At 38.1% G+C, this 17,314-nt stretch overlaps 1 protein-coding gene across 1 annotated transcript in view; it reads right to left on the minus strand.

Annotated features, from left to right (window-relative positions):
* Window positions 1-17,314, minus strand: part of SPOPL (speckle type BTB/POZ protein like) — a 41,156-nt gene that overhangs the window by 4,414 nt on the left and 19,428 nt on the right. The window contains exons 2-10 of the mRNA XM_072983914.2: window positions 15,367-15,498; window positions 14,845-14,966; window positions 11,173-11,324; window positions 10,131-10,258; window positions 5,094-5,271; window positions 4,954-5,009; window positions 2,179-2,301; window positions 1,171-1,313; window positions 1,026-1,079 (exon numbers count right to left, since the gene is read on the minus strand). Of these exons, the coding sequence (XP_072840015.1) occupies window positions 1,026-1,079; window positions 1,171-1,313; window positions 2,179-2,301; window positions 4,954-5,009; window positions 5,094-5,271; window positions 10,131-10,258; window positions 11,173-11,324; window positions 14,845-14,966; window positions 15,367-15,444 (1,034 nt within the window). The 5' untranslated portion in view covers window positions 15,445-15,498. The remainder of the gene's footprint in view (window positions 1-1,025; window positions 1,080-1,170; window positions 1,314-2,178; window positions 2,302-4,953; window positions 5,010-5,093; window positions 5,272-10,130; window positions 10,259-11,172; window positions 11,325-14,844; window positions 14,967-15,366; window positions 15,499-17,314) is intronic.

The raw sequence follows: 17,314 nt of genomic DNA on the forward strand, positions 1-17,314 counted from the left end.
TACAGACAGCGTGCTTTTTCTGTTTTAAGCCTGCAATCACCAAAACAAAGAGAAACCTCCATACAGCCACCTTGATGTGGTCTCCTTGGTGTGACAAGATTACATTTGATTATGATGGCAGAAGCCACCTTTCAAACCTTGGACATCTGGGGTGCTTATTTAAGGATCCAGCAAATGCCCTCTGTGGGTCTTGATGGGTATTACATGGATATTATGTCTGATCTCACTTAAGACATTGGCCCAGATCTGGCTCTGCAGTTATGCCAGTACAAAGGAAATAGTATAATTTGCAGCACCATTAATCAGTCACAGATTGGTTTCCTCACCGTGCTCCAGTTAGTGTCTTGGGGCATGACTGAGAATCCAAGCTGGGACTTGCTAATTAGTCATTTAACACTGCATGTTGCACCATTTCTGTTCTGCTTGCATTATGCATGAGTTAGGGTTTTGGCCACTGCATTTGTTTAGAGTGAAAACAAGATATTCCCTACAAATGGCAGTTCTGTATCTATATGGAAATTATTTTGCCTCAACTGATCCTTAATGTTATAAAAATAGGAAAAGGGAAAAATCAGTAACTATAGTAGCTTTCGCTTTCCCTTGCAGAAGAAAATGGCAAACCTATCCGTATGTGAATAGATAAAGTACTGTTCTGTTTACTGGTATGTGTCAGTTTTAACTGCTCTGTTAAAACTTAAAGAGCACATATAAACACCGCAATAAGCCATTAAATGTATTAACCATCCATTCCTGCTGTGGTTTATTTTCCACATTTCTGGTTTCTTTCTTTCCCACTCACTTTTGTCAGATCTTATTTCAGGATGAATAGGAAGGGGAAAAGACAAGGTAGAACACACAACATGACAACCCACAACTGTGTAATCCAACAACAAACCACAAGTGCAAATTGTGGTCTGTTGCTGATTAACAATCCATGACCTTTTGTGAGGAGAACATGGTTAGCATCAAACAACGGAACCTCTGATTGCCTGTAGAGAACTCTGAGGTGCAAATTGTATACCTACTTGCTGTTCCAGTTTTTCCCATCTTTACAACCCAGTTGCCTAAGAACACTGCATCTGTGGCATGAGAAAGGTAACCAAATATTAATATTGTATATACTTCATTTTAAAGGATGAGGAAATTGGTCAAAGAAACCAAACTACTTGCCTGTTAATAAAGTCTATTGCTTGTGCTTTCAATTGTTCTGCACTGTGCAAATCTGCAAGAATCAAAATGTCTGCAACATTTTCTACAGAGAGGTTACTACACAGAGCTTCTTCACACATGATCTTCAGCCTTTCCAGTGCATACTAGTAAGAAAGAAAAAGTCCACTGTTTTCACTTATTCCTACTGCAGTCTAAAAAGCTTACTATAGATGAATAATGAAGTTTTTTTTCTTTTTAAAAGGAATATGTTCACTATCATTCATGCTCACATTATAGTAACATTTGAGGGAGGAATAAACCCATGCCTCACAGTGGCCCACATTTAGTGAAGGAGACTCTATGTGCTTAAGGGTATTCCAGTTCTTGCCTCAAGCTTTAGACAACAAACATGAAGAGTGCATTTAAACATCTGAACCACATCTTGTGCCTTTGCCATTAACACTAAAATTGCAAAATCTACCCATTATATATTTTCCTTCCATGTACACATTAAAAATAAAACCACAGGGAACTGTTTATAAAATTTTCCATGGATCACTACAAACCTTGCTCATAAGCTGGAGCTGGTGATGCCTAGAGGTCTTCCATTTAAGCAAGCACTTCTACATTAAAACTGGGCACACAGAAACTGTTCCTCATTTGGGACCCAATTACTGCTTCCAAGAACAATCGTAAGCACCCAAACAAGCAGCACAGTTCCAGGACACCTCATTTTAATACAGAACGTCCCTATAAAGGCAAACACGACACTTTTCCTTGGTGCCCCCACTGTGCAAAATTTCACCAGCTGAACTGCAGTTGCAATCGCAACAAACACCCTTGAGGAGCCCTCGCAAGGCAGTGCTGGATGAGACTCCATGGCACAAATACTTTCAGAACAATGCTTAGCCCTTATCTTTTTCATACCCATTTCTAGTACTTTTCTTAATGACACAGAAACTCAAATATAAACATTTTTGCACCTCTGTCACAGTAACCTTTAAGACCCTTGTATGGTCAACTACTTACTTTGTCTGCTGCTGCCAACAAGCTGTCAGCCATTTTGTCAAGGTTTGGAGCTTTTCCTGTATAAATGAACCTCATCATCTCTTTAAAAACTTCAGGGTCTACATCATTTATTTCTACGCGATTCTGTTACACAGAACAGGGGAAAAAACCTTTCAAGTTTCTGAATTAAAATATTATGATTCACCTAGAAACACATTATTTCTAATATTCGTCAACATTTCAATAGTAATGTCCTGATATAATGTAACTACAAAACAACTTTTGCTATAGTAATTTAGAGGTATGAAACTAAACCATGGTTAGTTTGTTCAAAATGTATTTGAACACAAGGTAAGAGGAAGCCACAATTCTGATTACATAATACCCAACTGTTCAATTTCATAAATCCCTACACACAATTTACACAGGCTTCCAGGCCCTGTTAAATAATAAAGACTGTGCTAACTTGGGATGGATGTCATTAAAGGTGAAATTCTAACAGCACATAATGCTAACAGGGTTATCACTTGTGGTAGTTATTTGGCAGTAAAAAATCCTTCAGAGGAAGTCTTTTATTTCTGAAATACTGCAATGGCTGATGATATCAACAGTGTTATCCCACTTACCGTATTTTTCGCTCCATAAGACGCACCTTTCCATAAGACGCACCAATTTTTTAGGAGAAGAAAACAGGAAAATATAACCTGTTTTCTTCGCTCCATAAGACGCACAGACTTTCCACCCCCCTGTTTTGTGGGAAAAAAGTGCGTCTTATGGTGCGAAAAATACGGTAAATTACACTGCTGAATTTCAGCCTACGTATACTTACCTAGGAGTAAGCTCTGCTGAACATAATGAGTTAGTTTTGAGCAAACATGCTTAGTAAAAAAGATATGGCTAGTCTATCTAAATGTAAATCTAAATTGTTTCTGTTTCTACACACCCCAGAAGGAGAATTCGAGTTCAAGTCTGAATATAATACCAACTTTTATTTAAAGTACTTTTCATGACTAAACCGTTGAAGAATCTGTTCTGTGCCCGATTCTGTATATGATCACAGGACGTTACTTTGCATGAAAACAGATACCTCCTTGCTGTAACCAGAAAAAAAAATATTCATGCTATCTCCACACTAGCAAAGCAGGATCCAAACTCTCTGAAGCCTACCATTCCAGAAAATGGCAAATCATACCTTCCAGCAACATGCCATTTAAATGTAATCTTTTGTCTACTTTAGGTCAAAAACATCCTGTCTTAGAAATGGAAAGCAGCCAGCAAGTAAAAATGTTCCTAGTCCCTCAGATGTTGTCCACTTTTGGTCTTTTTCAAGGAAAGAGACAATAACCACTCTTCAACCATAGCTCTTATGCAAATGATCAATAAAAAGAGACAATTTAATCCAAAAATGGGATACTACTGCTGAAAATTATTCAGACTTCATCCAGTTTCATGGAGTCATAGAGTAACTGAGTTGGAAGGGGGCTATGAGGCCATCGAGTTCAAACCCCTGCTCAATGTAGGAATCCAAATCAAAGCAGATCTGACAAATGTTTAATTTTCTCCTGAATGCCGCCATCACTGGAGCACTCACCTCTTCCTGAGGTAATTAGTTTCATTGTCATGCTGCTCTGACAGTTAAAGAGATTTTTCCTGATATTACTCCTAGATCTGGCTTCTGTAACTTGAGCCCACAATTTCCTGCACTCTAAGATGACTGAGAACAGATACTTCACCTCCTTTGTATGACTACCTTTCAAGTATGTGAAAAGTGCTATCCGATCTCCCCTCATTCTTCTTTTCTCAAGACTGAACATGCACAGTTCTTTCCATCTTTCCTCACAGGGCTTGGTTTCCAGTCCCCTGATCATCGCTGTTGTCCTTCTCTGAACATGCTCCAATTTGTTGGCATCCTTCTTAAAGTGTGTTGTTGAGAACTGGACATAGTTCTCTAGGTGAGGCCTAACTAGTCCCAAACAGATGGGCACTAGTACCTTACAAGATTTGGAGACTATACTTCTATTAATGCAGCCTAATGTATGTTTAATCAATTAGATCTGCATATCTCTGCATATGAATAAACATAATTCTGAAAAGTAGCCTACACTTTCCCTAGGCTAAATCCAATTATTAGTACCAACTACAATTGATCCATTGAATCAATGAAACTTACATAAATGTGGACATTAACACTTACATAAATGTGGACATTAACATTCATGTAATGGGTCTGCTCTAGCTGGAACTAACAATTGGATTTAGTCCCATATCTTCATGAATGCCACTGTTTCAAAAGATTTTTTTCACTTGAGAAGGGTAGGAAAACATTATGACACTTACTGCACATGAGCTGGTATGTGCCACATACATATCTTCATATAAAGGCTATTGGAGCACAAAGACTAAAAAGGTCTGTTCTAGTATGGCAACCACCAGTCATACAAACGGTATTATAAATAACCATGATTTTGACAACATTCTGCTGTCCCATTAAAATCAACTGTACTTTAAGGTCAACCCTAGTATTTTAAATCAAAATAACCCAACCAATTAATTGGGTGAAATCTTGTCATTTATCAGAGTTAACTACAATAGGTCCTTTTGAATCAATGGAACTTTGGGAGGAACTGAGTCAAAAAAATCCCCACTGATTCACTGGGCCTACTCTAGTCATGAGTTGCTACACTAAGCAACAGGGCCTAAGTAACTGATTCGTTGCTACAATCCTTATCTACAAAAAACGTATTTTGTACACAACTCATAAATTATTCAAGTTTATTGACAACAACATTCACTCACCTTTTTGCTTTCCTCCATTTCATGTTCAAACATTGCATTAAAAACGGGTGAACGAGCTGTAGCATGGAATATAAGCATTAGTACTATACCAAGATTGTATAATTTTATTCAGAAAATGAGAATACAGAAGTGGACGGTACCTGCAAGAATAGACTTATGAGCTTTGAACTCTTTTCCTCCTACATAAAAACTGCAATCAGTAAATCTTGTTGATTCCCAGAGATTTCCTAAATCTTCTGCTAGTCGGCATTCGGGTACTTTTAATGTATTTGTACAGGACTGTCCTGATATATTCACCGAATCCTGGACCACACTCACCTGGCAGAAAATAAGGTAATGTGCAAATAATTATATTGTTTACATCCCTTATAGCACCTATAGTTTCAATTCCACTTAGGTCAATAATCCCTATACATTAGACATAATTCAGTCCTCAAGCAGTGAAAACTGTCAATGAGCCAACTAAAGAACACATCAGATTTGAAAAGAGTAAGTGGCAAGCTAAAAGTTACATGGAAGTCTAGAATGGACACTTTTACTGTAATTAGAGATGGAAGTATTTGTATACGAATACCCACACGCAGGTGGACATAATGAGAGTATGGCCCCCTGAGCCCAGACCATCCACTCACCTATCCGCTGCCACCGCCAGTTCCGTACTCCCTTTTCAATCGCTTCAGAGCTCACAGTCGACTAGCCACTCCTGGCAGAAGGAGGGAAGACGAGCTTCCCTCGCCAGGCTGACGAGTGGCTAGTCGACCGCGAGCTCCAGAGTGATTGGAAGGAAGCACAGAGCCAGTGGCAGCAGTGGACGGATGAGTGGACGGTCTGGCCACAGTGGGCTGTACCCTCGTTATGTGCACCTCTACTGGTAATCCAAGGAAACAGTTCTATCAACTTATATCTTGTAGCACTAGGTGCAACTGAAAAAAGAAGGTATGCATTTTTTTAAAGTGACTGTAGAGCAAAACAGAATGCAAATAGTCTAACCAAGTTTATAAGGACATGGTTTGGGGATGAGAAAAGTGCTACAGAAAAGGGAGTATTATTCCATCAAAGGTATTTAATAAAGCAAACAGCTTCTTTTTTCCTTTCCTTTCCTTTCCCTTTAGTTTTTTTTTTTTTTGAGGCAACCACTGGAGAGGAAGTGAAGCTCAGTGGTAGAGTGCATGTCCCCTCTTCAGAAGTCCCAGTCTAGGGTGAATCCCTGACATTTCCAACTGACAAGACTGGATAATATGTGATGGGAAAGACCTATTCCTCAGAATGTATAGAGTTACTGCCAGTCATGGGAACACTTCTCAGCTAGATTGCAAACAGACTGCCCTACTATAAGACAGTTTTCTGTAAGTTATGTCCAGCATTTTACTCTGTAAACAGAAAAATAATCTATGTGAAGAAAATACTGGATTGCATCCTGTGCTGGTGCAATAACTTTCTTGACCACCAGGTCCACCACATTCATGGATAATGAGTGTTCAAAGCCAACATACAAATTTGTATTTTAGATGTGTTTGCATTAAAGAGGTCAGAATTCACCTGGTGATTAGCACTTGAATAAGGGAAGCTGTGTAAAATGAAGTGGCAAATTGCTACTCATTAACAAAGTCCTGGTTGTGTTCTGGGGAAATAGCAAAACTGTGAGGATTTTGGTCACCAGCTAAACAATTACTACAGGGGTCATCATGAAAACAAAAGGTATACTCCACACACACACATAACTACCTGACCTCAATTCCTATTACATATTCTGTTATGAATTTTGTTTGCTTTACAGAATTAACTGTTTGATTCAGTAACATTTTATAATGCAAGAATCCTTTACGACCTAGGCATGTGATGCATCCACTTACCAACTGAATAATTGTATTCATAACAAATTCATCATACAGCTAATTTAGTCTGTCTATCTAACTGAAATAAGATGCAGTATATTTGCACCATTTAGTCTCAGGGGCCACTTTTCAATTATTCTTCCTACACAGCATAATGACACATAATTAAGTTGTAATCTTGCCAAGAAATTTTTGTACACATTTCTTGTAAATACAAAGATCAAAGTAAACTTATTAGCACTTAGAGCATCTATCATCCTCCTAAGCCACTAATCAGTCCATGACAGCAGTGATAACCTGCCAATGTATATTTAACACTCACTCCACTGGGATCATAACCGTCTTCACTAGATTCCATTTTAAAATATCATAAGCACTCTTCCTGGATTTTACTGTTTAGGTTACCAGCTTAATTTAGAGTGATTTGCATATATTCTTCACTTTGACTAAAGATCTATTCCACCAAAGAATCTATAGTCATTGGATTTCTCAACTCATGCAAGTAACTTACATTGACTCAAACACTTACGAGTAGTTAACGATTGCCGTTATCGAAGTCTGAGGGATGCCATAATAATTTACTTCTTAAAAACCATTATCATAAACAGAAAATTGTTGCAGAAACCTTGTTCATATATGGAATCCTACCACAACTTTCAAGAAACTGCTTATACCCCATTTACAGTGATCTTTCCAGCATTGGTACTCAGTACTATTTTTGGTAACTACTACTTCCTCTCCTGAATGTCACCATACAACTATTCTGACTTTGGATGTATCATCATTCAGCAATGGTGTTTTGCTTCGAAACCAATCTCCAAAAATCTTCAGCTAAGATGTTCTTCTCTTTGCTTCACTTCTTCCATTTATTTGACCTTAATGATCAGCTGAAATTATCTGTACTATTTCTCTTTATATAAGATTTTGCAGCCTTTCACAATTTGTGTGTTTTAGTGTTTCTTGATCTTTATTCATTCACTTTAGCATTTCTGTATTGATCACCTTCTCAATCCCAGGAATTGTCAGCATGTACAGTGGTGCCTCACACAACGATGTTAATTGGTTCCAAAAAAATCAACGTTGTGTGAAACATCGTTCTGTGAAACACCATTTCTCACAGGAATGCATTGAAAACTGGTTAATCCGTTCCAATTGGAACGGATTGCCATCGTTCAGTGAAAATCCCCATAGGAAACATCGTTGAGTGAAACAATGTTTCCTATATTGGAATGTATTGAAGCCGACTCAATACATTTCAATGCCTTTGCAAAGTCCTTTTTCGCTCCTGTAAAAGTGTCTTACAATGTTTGGAAGCTGTTTTAAATGATTGCAATGGTTAGTCCACCTCCTGAAACCTATGCAAACTGATTTTGGTGTTGTTCTGACACTTCGTTAATTTATGATGATTTTTTGAATTTTCTCCATTGGAAACCATTGGATGGTCTGTCTAATGGTTTCCAATGGAAAAAACAAAAAATCATCATAAATTAACGAAGTGTCAGAACAACACCAAAATCAGTTTGCATAGGTTTCAGGAGGTGGACTAACCATTGCAATCATTTAAAACAGCTTCCAAACATTGTAAGACACTTTTACAGGAGCGAAAAGGGAGATCGGGAAGAACTTTAAAAGGCAAACGGAGATCAAAGAGCCCTGACAATGCTACTACCATCATTCAGTCTGCAAGTATGTATCTAAAGATGCTCTGAGGATATAAACTGAAAAGCAGTGATGAAAGAATACATCCTTGTGATACTCCTCCTCCTATCTTTAAGCTAATTTTTAGTTGTCACTAGTGGATTTTAAAACAGAGCACTGAAAACAAAGCTGAACTTCAACTACAGCAGGACTCATCCTTTCAAAGGCACATTCTTTGTAAGGCCAACGTCCAAGGATATTTTACTGAAAGACAATTTCCTCTTCTGCCATTGCTGCCTGGTCCAGCTAGCTTGAAAAGAGAGGAATTTGGGGGTAGTGCAAAGCAATGTCAGGAGACACTTCTGCTGTGCTCACACAAGTCCCCTAGTGTGGATCATATATTTAACCCAATGGTCTCCTTTCCAACTCAGCATCTCTGCAAGCAAGCTAGTCAGGAAAGCTCTAATACCATTATGATTGCTCCGGAACAGGAACATAAAAAGCATGGACAAATAGTCACTTTAAAATGTCTGATTCTTACATCACATCCTGCCATTCATCTGACGAGCGCAAGGTGGCACACATGGCTCTACTTCTTCCTACTTTGCCCTCCTAAGAACTTAAAGGGCAGGCTGAGAGAAAATATGATTGGCCACTCAGTCGATTTCACCGCTTAGTGAGGATGTGAACTCAGGCATCCAGAGCCCAACATTCTAACATCTACACCACACAAGCCTCTGCGACAACTTCACACCTATGTCAAGGTACTGGATAGCTCAGTGGTTTCTGGTATGTCAGACCTGAACAAAGACAGAAGACCACAACACTGGCTTTCTATATCTAGCACTGCACTCAGTCATGTCACTTGGAGCAACTGACACTCTTAAAGGAAGCAAAATTTGGAAGTAGTCTGAGGTGCCTAGGAGAAATTTTGATTTCCTATCAATAATATAGGTCTAAACATACTACAATTCATAGTTGATATATTCTATGTCAGCCACACATTTAGCTCAGGATATATTAAGGCATCTCAAAACCTTGACTACTTATTGCTAACTCTACATAGGAAGACCAGGCCTAAATAGACCAACAGTCTGCATCAACCTATAATCGCTCCTTGTCTCTTTATAAAATCAAGGCATGTGTGATGAGGTCCACATGCAATATAAAGCTACAATTCAAACAAGTGCATTTCTGGAAACAGAATCAGGAAATAGACAAAAAAAGCACCGTTGTTACACCCCGAATAAGTGCACAGATAACATGACTAGATCATATATACACTATTCTATCTGTTGCACAGCTGGATGAAAGCCTTCTGCATATCACAATGTAATATCTGGCAACCTCAAGCAACAAATGCATCTCCAGTTAAGTACTGGAAACTCCTGACCTTTTACAGAAGTTGAAAGAAAATGCCATATTCCAACCCCTAGCCCCACTTTATGCCTGTCAATTGTGTGGGGGTGGGGGTTCTGTCCCAGGCCCTTTCCTCAGCAGTCCTTTCACTTCACGCTAAGTAGCTCCTGATGGCTGACTTATTTATAGAAAATGGATCTTCTATCAAACTATTAAGTGCAAACCTTTGATGAGGGCATTTCTTTAACACGGAGGAGAGGAACATATTTTAAACATTCTTCATTTCTCATTCATAGCCATGGAAACCAATATTCTATTTTAAAAATACACTGGCTAATTACCTACCTCACAGAATAACGTAAGCTTATCATCAGGTAAAAGACCATTAGCTTCATCAAGTAAAAAGTCTCTTCGAATGAATTTTTTAAAACCCCAGTCTTTGCCTTGAACAAATCGATATGCTCTTTGGCTTTCTAGTAGCAAATAAACAGAATATGTTCAATTAAAACAGACTCAACATTTTTAAATAATTACACATGAAAAATGAAATTTAACAGTCAAGTCAAACCAAATGTAAACCAATTATGTTAATAATAGATGTCTACAAATATCATTTGCTTTAAAGGTCTATTCAAGTATCATTCAGGCACTAAACATATCTGAGATATTCCTGTCAGAGAACACAGAATGGAGCAGGACCTTAATATGATAGCAACAAAACAAATGAAAATAAGAGGCAGCACTGAGGCAACCTCTATTAAGCTAGCTCAAAAGGAAGTGGGATTTGATGATCTTTTGCATCAGATTCAGATTCAGGAGAGAAAGGACTTTCTGTGTGATGTTTGATCACAGCAAAATTGATGTTTAGTGCATGAGTAGAATAAAGAAGACAAAATATCTGAAGAGGGAACTGATTATCCATGCGTTATATATAACTTAGTCTTCTGCCCAGAGGGATGATGCATGTACATAAAGGTAAGCAAAGGGCTTATATTATAAACTATCTGAGTTTCAAGCAAATAAAACTCTTTTATATGGGATCAACGCCTTTTGAGACAGATCCTACACTTCTCCAAAGCCAATAAGGTCTGGACTATTTTTGGAGGACCTATAGAAGAGGGGAGTGATACTCCGTAACCTGACAGTGTATTTCAGGTAGAACTTATTCACACAAGAAAAGCTTGCAACACATCTAGAAACACCCACATAGTTGTTACAACTCACTGAAATAAAGAAGACCACTCAACACGATGCTTTGAAATGAGTAAAAGATTTCATGTAAATTAAGACCTATTCCCTTGGCAAACTGAAGTGGGTCAAGCCAAAGAATTTAATCCTTGGATTAAAAGATATCTATTAATATTGAGGGATTTTTGAAGTTACTTACCCATTGCTTTTGTTTCTTCTCTTTTTGCGTTCAAGAGAGAAAATTTAAATTTTGCTCTCACTTCACTTTTTGGACAACTAACTAGCAGTAAATACAATGAAAGATAATCTTTGCTTTCATCATCTAAACCTTTAGGATTTACTCTCAGGCACCTGAAACAAAGAATTTAAGAAGCAAGTTGGTTTGCATCTATGATATACAAAGTTCTAATTTGCTGGAGGAATTTATAGGCAGGGCTAATTGTCTGGTAAACTTTTACCTAATGAGTAAAATTTTGGGCATATAATCTTCAGACATTTCAAAAACTACAGACTGTTATTTTGCAAAAATGTTTTTGACTCTGTTATTGTTCACAAAATGTTTGTTTGTCATCATCAGAGCAAGCTCAGGACATAAAATGAGTTGCAGTCACTCATCTACTATCCAACATCTATATTACTCACTTACATTAATTTAAGAAAAATAGAAGAAGCAATGCTTTATTCCTCCTCTTCACATGCAACCTTCAGTAACAGTACACCAGAAGATAATTAATTATGGCTACTTCCAGCTCTGAATTTTCATCTTTAAAAAGTTAAGATGCAAGCATACATCTGTACCTTGATATTGGGCAAAATCCTGTTGCTTAGCATAGAAGCAACTAGAGTAGGCCCATTGAATCAATGGGAATTTTGTAAGTGAACTCTTCTGTATGTCCCACTGATTCAAAAGGGCCTACTCTGTGACTTACTTTAGAATAATAAGTCACAGTTAGAGTAGGCTCATTTGAATCTATGGAACTATAGAGTCAACTTACTCAATCCCTACTGATCCAACAGGGCTATTCTTATGCAATTTAGGATTTTGACAATTATTCAATGACAATTCTCAGAATCCAATCACCGCTGATCTTCCTGGCTGGAGCGTCTGGGAACCTACATTGAAAACCATCTGGGGATCTAAATTTGGGAAACACTACCTTAAACACATACCATACATTTGTTAAATTTGCATCCAATGCCAAGGAACTCAAGGCAAAATATATCCTGATTGCATTATATCCCAACCCTACAACCTTTTAAAAAGCTTGCTGTAAAAAAAAAATCCCTTCAAATTAAAACAAGATTGAATACATGATTATATAGTATAGCTAAAACAGAATGACACCAATATATTCAGAGAAGATACTTGCTGGAATATGTAAAAAGGAGTGAAGAATTCAAAAGTGAAGCAGTACATTAAAGCTGTACATTTTTATGCAACCATAAAAACTTCATGAAATAAAATCTGAGGGTAAGAAACACCAAGCCAGGGAGGAATAACTCTGTAAGGTGGAAGAACACATTTCGTCCTGCCCTGGCATTCTCTGTACCACCAAATGACAGTGGCAAGCCATAAAAACTAGAAAAATCAATTATAACAAACAGACAACCCTCACTTTAATGAATTTTAGCACTTTGCTGATAAAATTCTGCAGCACAATTTTGGGATGAGTGCTGGGGGGGGCGTGATGAGGTCCGTATAATGTCTGTTGCCTACCTCTGGAAAAAAACAATCCATGTGTAGCAAGTCCCTCAGAAGATTTCACAGTCAATCAGGGCACTGTCCTGAACTGGCTAGGCTTGCACAACAATCCTGTAGTCTCATTTTTGCCTAGACATGTATGTTCATACCACAGATACTTATAAATGGAAACTTTGTGCCACCAAGGACAAGTCTAGGTTAAAAACAGTGGCTGAGAAGACACAGCCTAAGTTCTCAAGGTGAGTCAGGCCCCCAAGAAGAAAGGACAGGAATATAGCTCTAAACAACCTCTATCAAAGTTGTATAGAACAGGGGTCCCTAACCTCTGGTCCGCACCCGGCAGCGGTCCGGGGCCTAGGCAGGACCAGGCTGCAAACACAATCTTTTGTCCCCCCACGAGTGCCCCCCGTGAGCGCTGCCGTGCATATGCGCACAAGTGCCACAGCATTCATGTGTGCATGCACACAAGTGGCCCCTTGTGAGCGCAGTGTGCGCGTGCATGCATGGGGCAACTCCGCGAACACCGCTGCACACATGTCCGTGAGCGCGCTCCACCCCCCTGCGGGTGCACCACACCCCCGTGAACGTGCCATGCCCCCCCCAACCGGTCCGCAGTTGGGAAAAGGTTCGGGACCATTGATATAGAAGACAATGAATACCCCAGCCAAGGAGTAATCTCACAGGACAGCCCTCCTGTGGAGAGGCCAGACATCAACGTCTTTTGTTTTTTTATACTAAAAGGATTGTCTGGAGGTCTGGGAAAGCAAGAATCTTAGAATGGTTACTAGCACCTTAGTCAACTACAAAAAAAATTAGTCAAAAAATTATATGGCCATTGTCCCTGGATTAGCTAGGTGAAAAGATAACAATTAAGCAGAACAGGACACTTGACAAACAAGGGGCTAGATGTCTTTTGTCAGCCTAGCCAAAAATAGATTTAAAAAAAAATGTTGTAGCCTATTGATTGTTCTAGAAGAATGCTCTGTTTTGTATCTATCTCCACCTGAACCGTCCTGTTGATCCCTGCCAGGTCTCGTGTTGATTTCATTTACTGAGCTGAAATCACAGTCTAATCCCCCAGAATCCAGGATTGAGCCAGAGAATCCTGCTAGCCTAGGTTGCTTAACTGAATGCCTGGTTTCCAGAATGCTGTAATTCCCTCACATTGTTCCACAACTGGAGTCCCAACACTCTCCAGATCCAAGACAGTCTAACAAGACTAAGGAAGGATAATCTTTGTAACCTTCAATCTATCTTTCGAGAGTATTTTCTTCATACACTGGTGGCTCCTCTATCTACCCCAGCCATTTCTTTCTCTGTGTGTACATCTGTGTGGCTTAAGAAAAGATTCTTCCTCTCTTCTCACCCATGTAACATCTTTCTGCAAATAGTCTGCTCAGGCACTTTCCATTTTGCAGTGCAGCCTGAATCTCAGAGCCTCCAAGCCATGCAAGTTTCCTTCTTTTGAGTCTATATTTTTCCATATTAATTATATACTCTATTGTTTCATCTTTGCTATTTTCCAATATATTCTAACAGAGTATATTTTAATTCTGGTGGTTCAATAAAATTCTCTTTATGAATAGATTGGTGTGAGTGTGATATACTCAGTCTAATCTGTGTGAAGACATGCTCTTGGAGGTGTGTCTCCAAACATGTGTGAGTTCATGCAGGTGTTCTGATATGTAGCACTACCTAGGTTCCTCTGGCCCATGTCCAGCAATCCTCTACATCAGGGTTTCCCAAACCCTGGTCCGCACTCACACCCCACTCACCCATGAGTGTGCCATGCCCATCCGCACCATGCTCACCTGCGCATGAACATGCCACACCCCCTGTGAACATGCCGCACACCCCCCCGTGAGTGTGGGGGATGCCCCCGCCCCCCAGAGCCCCCCCAATCAGTCTGTGGTTCTGAGAAGGTTGGGGACCACTGCCATACATTACACAATATTGCCCCATTATATCATAAAACTGTATTTAAGCTTGTCGTGCAGAGCTCTGCCAACAACTCTGCTAGTCTTTTCCCCAAGCTTCAACAGTAGAAATTATTCCAGCACTGGAAAAGAGACACCGTGCCATGTTACTCAATCCATGGCATATTCATAGGATTTGAAGAACATATGCTTAAAATGAAAAAAAAAATCAAAATTAACAATACCATCTTACCATTTCATTTTGTCATTTGGCCCTGATGAAAAAGTAGAACTCTTTAAAACTTCACCCATTTCTTCTCGGCAGAAACTGAAGTTATTTATGGTCCACATGTAAGAAAATTTTACAACTTTAACCTGAATAAGAGATTCAGACAATCAGACAAGTTTTCAGGTTCAATTTTCTTTCTTTCTTTCTTTCTTTTCAAAAGCAGTTACTACAGAAGCAAGTGCAACAACACCACTTAACTGCTTAAAGAAAACATGACCTTGTAGAATTAAGGAGCTCTTAAACTGTATGGAAACCAGTATTTAAAAATGAGGATCCACGACCTCAGATCTCCCATTCACCCCTTTTTTTTAGTTTTGGCTTCTATTTCCTCCTTTCTTTGGGTAGCGTTCCAGCTTTGGAATTACTACTCTTACAGCATCAAAGTGCATTTCGAAGACTGTCATTAGACAAGACTAAACTGAAACTGTTAATTATGATAGCAACATTAAACAGAACCCAAACAATTGTGCAAGGTATGTAGCTTACCTGTGTATAACACCAGCTTTCAGCTATAGGCCCACTGGACATTTCTCCAGGTGGTGGCGGAGTGGCAACTCTTGACATCCCCAATTTATTGCAGATTATTACAGCATAAAGGCAGCAATTCAACCATCAGTTCTGTTCATATACATATCAAGGTAAAAATTAAAGAAAAAAAGTAGGATTATATCTCAAATTATTTACTAATGAAGGTATCAAGTTGAATGAAATAATTATTCCTAGCTAGAAAAGCCCATATATATACTGATTGAACACTGAAAAATCACCATGTGCCATAAATCTGCATTAAAATTTCAAAAACAAATATGACTATAGTGCAGATTAAATTTAGAAAGGCAATTCTCAAAATCAACTCCAGGCTTATTGACGGTGTCCACTCCAAAAAATATGAAAAGTTATTCACCAAAAGTTAAACCTCTTACTTTAATACCTATCAATGCATTTTCATCATGACACATTATCCAGATTATTAAACTTCTCGTAACCAAACAAATTCAAAACGGGGGGGGGGGGGAGTCCATGTTAAGTACTGTACAACAAAGAACTAAGGCATAATTACATAGCAAAGACAGCACAGAAGTATTTAACTGAATGACAAAAATGGTTTTCAAGAAAAATTCATGCAAACACATAGGGGCAAAGATTTCTCCATAAGATACAAGAAACCAAAAGGAAATTTAAACCAAGATTAGAGATGTTCAACAATCAGGTAGAAATCTCATCTGATGAAGACAAAATATAGAGAATTTATTTATTTCTTCAACTTTTAGATCACTCAATTAAATCCAGATGAAGGAAAAGTGATAATAAGTAGAGGGAATAATTTAAGATATGCACATAACACCAAATTACTGGCAGAAAACATTGTGGCTTTAAATGACTACTATCAAAAAGTAAAGAAGAAAGTGCAAAAGTAGGACTACAGTTGAACATTTAAAAAATTACACAATCATGACTTGTGTAATCAATAATTACATAACTTTAAGTTTATAGCCAAGAAATCAGGAGCAGAATACAACTTGAAAGGCCAGCTATGAAATAACTTAAAAAGATTCTTAAGAATAGGAGCTAAAGGGGTAAATACATAGACAAAATAGTTAAAGGAAGAAGAAGAAAGATGAGCTTTTACTGAAACATGAATAGATTAGATGTTTACATACTTGATATGAAAAGATTGAATGATTATATATTTGATGTTTTCTTATACTCAAACCCTCTTTCCACCCCTTCCACTGCCCTTTGCTTTCTGTATTCCTTCCCTATCACCCAATAGCTTTGAAAATAAAATAAAATAAAATATATATATAAAAAAAGAATAGGAGACCAAGACCATCCACACTATGGCATCCCTGACTGCTATGTACAGATAGAAAAACCAAACAGTGTAGAAAGTTGTCAGGAAAAAACTCAATTAATTTAAAATATGAGGTTGGAAGAAGGGTGAGTATTAATAATAAACATGAAATGAAATGACTCAATAAAAGCTGCCACAGCCTTTAGTTTGCAGGACCTGAATATAGTTGTTAATGATACTGTAAGACCTTCTGGAGGTCACAAATTCATATGGCTGTCATAAGTCAAAAGTGACTTGACATCATATCAAAAAGGGTAAGATATAAATAGAAACAAATAATCAGTGCCACTATATATACACTTTAGAGATGGGCAACCCCGAAAGTTCCATGAACTATATTTTCCAATCTGCCATCATCCTGAAGGCTGCACTCCCTAGGGGTGGTGGCCAAAATGGGAGAATGGTGAAATATTTTTTTAGTATTTTTAAAGAGCTAAAAATAATTTCCAAATGTCACAATGATTAATTTACTGTAATTTTATTAATGTCTACAGTAATGCATTATTCATAAGGTTTTATTAAGTTTTCAAAAGTTAACTTAAGGATTTAAAGTAGAATAACAGAATCACTTCTCATTTG

The sequence above is a fragment of the Pogona vitticeps genome, chromosome 1 (assembly GCF_051106095.1).
Source record: "Pogona vitticeps strain Pit_001003342236 chromosome 1, PviZW2.1, whole genome shotgun sequence".
NCBI classification, from domain to species: Eukaryota; Metazoa; Chordata; class Lepidosauria; order Squamata; family Agamidae; genus Pogona; species Pogona vitticeps.